This window comes from Piliocolobus tephrosceles, chromosome 15, assembly GCF_002776525.5.
Source record: "Piliocolobus tephrosceles isolate RC106 chromosome 15, ASM277652v3, whole genome shotgun sequence".
Lineage (NCBI taxonomy): Eukaryota > Metazoa > Chordata > Mammalia > Primates > Cercopithecidae > Piliocolobus > Piliocolobus tephrosceles.
The window spans coordinates 47,758,383-47,760,615 of NC_045448.1; the positions used below are offsets into that span (position 1 = coordinate 47,758,383).

At 59.2% G+C, this 2,233-nt stretch overlaps 1 protein-coding gene across 1 annotated transcript in view; it reads right to left on the reverse strand.

Annotated features, from left to right (window-relative positions):
* Nucleotides 1-711: 711 nt before the first annotated feature.
* KCNK12 (potassium two pore domain channel subfamily K member 12) overlaps nucleotides 712-2,233 on the reverse strand; it is a 51,117-nt gene continuing 49,595 nt past the window's right edge. Inside the window, exon 2 of the mRNA XM_023223894.2 lies at nucleotides 712-1,757. Within this exon, the coding sequence (XP_023079662.1) occupies nucleotides 856-1,757 (902 nt within the window). The 3' untranslated portion in view covers nucleotides 712-855. The remainder of the gene's footprint in view (nucleotides 1,758-2,233) is intronic.

Below are 2,233 nucleotides of genomic sequence, written 5' to 3' on the forward strand. Positions count from 1 at the left end.
AGCCCTGCTGTGGATGAGCTTGTGAAAGAAAGGACGGTTGGGGGATTCAAGATCTGCCGATCCGAGCCTGGAGATGCCAGCTAAAGCCCAGCAGGGCTCCTGCAGCCTCAGCGCTCCCCTCCTCACGGGTGCCCTGGACTGCCCGCCACTAGAAGTAGCTGCCCTGTGCTCTGTGCTAAATGGACTAACTCTGGGCTGAGAAAGGCCAGCTAAGCCCCTCACCACTGCAATTTCCAAATCTGGGGGAAATGCCACAGTCCGCAAGTTGGTGCTATGTTTCATCTCATTGCATAATACTACACCATTCTCTGTGTGTAGTGGCTGTTCTATATATATACATCGGGAGGCAACATATGGCTGTCCCTACCCCCACCTGTCAAAACTGTGACTATATCACTTCTGACGACCAGAAGGAAGCTGCTAGGCTGGGCCAGGATTCTAAATGCTGAGGAGGTAATTCAGAGCCACGAAAAGTTGCACCATATGCTTTGGGGTTGCCGGCTGCTTCTGTGCATGGGGACGGGGTTTAGTGCCAGTCTGCAAAACCCTCCTCGCTGCGGTATGCCCTGGGTGGGGACCTGGGGAGGGGCGGCACGTTTTCTCTCCCTGAAGGAGAATATGCTGGGGGCCACGGTTCTCGAAAAGGGAACTCACAAGGAACACAGGCGTCCCCAAAACCTGCCCTTGATAACATCAGGCCTGGCCAAATAGTATTTCTTTAAAAAAAATTTTTTTTGTTTCATTTTATTGGATAAAGATTAAGAAAGCGCCAGCAGTGACTGAGAGAAGGGAAGCAAACCACGCCCGGCGGCCCCGCGGCCTGGAGAGGGTCCCTGGCGCGGGCGGACGGGCGGTCTACCTGGAGGCGCTGGTCTCGGCCAGCCGGTTGTTCATGATGCCCAGGGCGCCCACGCCGCCCGAGAAGCCGTTCTGGCGCGTGTTGACGCACACGCTGCGCGGGTAGCCGTTGGCCGTCTCCGACAGCTGCTTCTGCAGCAGCGCCAGCGACACCTTGTTGGAGGCCGTGAGGTCGCGCATGGAGATGAGCTCGCCCGAGAGGCGGCGGCCCTCGGCGTCGCTGTCGCGGGCCGCGGGGTCGGCGCCGAGCGCGGCCAGCCGGCGGCGCAGCCGGGAGCCCGGGGTGATGGCATTGCGCCGGGCCAGGGGCGCGCCGGGCGCCGGGCAGCAGCGCGCGCAGCAGCGGCAGCTCAGCTTGCGCAGCATCCAGTTGAGCACCTGCTTGATGAGGATGGAGATGACGTTGAAGAGCGAGTAAATGCAGCACACGCCGAGCAGGATGAAGAGGAAGTTGCCCAGGCGGTAGAGCCCCTGGTTCCGGTAGGCGGCGTGCTGGCTGCTCACCAGGTCCCCGAAGCCGATGGTGCTGAAGGTGACGAAGCAGAAGTAGAGCGAGTCCACGTAGTCCCAACCCTCCACGCTGGTGTACATGGCCGAGGCGCAGCACGACAGCAGCACGGCGAACAGGCCCAGGATGAGCAGCACGTGGTACACCGAGGGCTTCCAGCCCGCCAGGCTGTCGGCCTCCGAGAGCGCGGAGCCACGGCGGAAGGTGGCGGGCAGCAGGCCGCTGCGGCGCAGCTGGCGCTCCCGGCAGGCGCGCATGATGAAGGCCAGTAGCGAGATGATGCGCTCTAGGAAGAGGTTGAAGAACAGGATGGTCCCGGCGCAGCCGAACAGCCCGTAGGCGATGAGGAAGGCCTTCCCGCCCACCGTCGCGGGGGTGGTCATGCCGAAACCTGTGGAGACAGGGCAGGGTCAGCGCGGTCCTGGCCGCGCAGGTGGTCCTCACTGGGCGTCAGGGGGGACGGGGGCGGGGGCATGCAGGTGCTTGCATGGCTCCTATCTCGAGTGGTACCACTCAGGTGGAGGGAAAACAGCACTTAGTCATTTCTCTCCCTTGGTGGCACCTGATAGGGTTCTTGATTTTGGCAGCCCCTAAACTGATGGAGGAGACATGGCCCTTCATCTTGGGGACCTATAAACACAAGTGGGTGGGGCAGGTAGTCACTAGGAAGGACCCATCATGACAAAAAAATAGAAACCACTGCTGCACAGGTGCAAACCACTGAGATACCCACAAAGCCAACCAGAGACACCTGCTCTCCCACTCCTCCAAATTGTTTAAAAACTGTCATTTAGTTCATAAATACATTAATATACTAGAGTAGGTGAGTTTTGTTGGGTGAATTACAAATATTTACATTAGAAATCA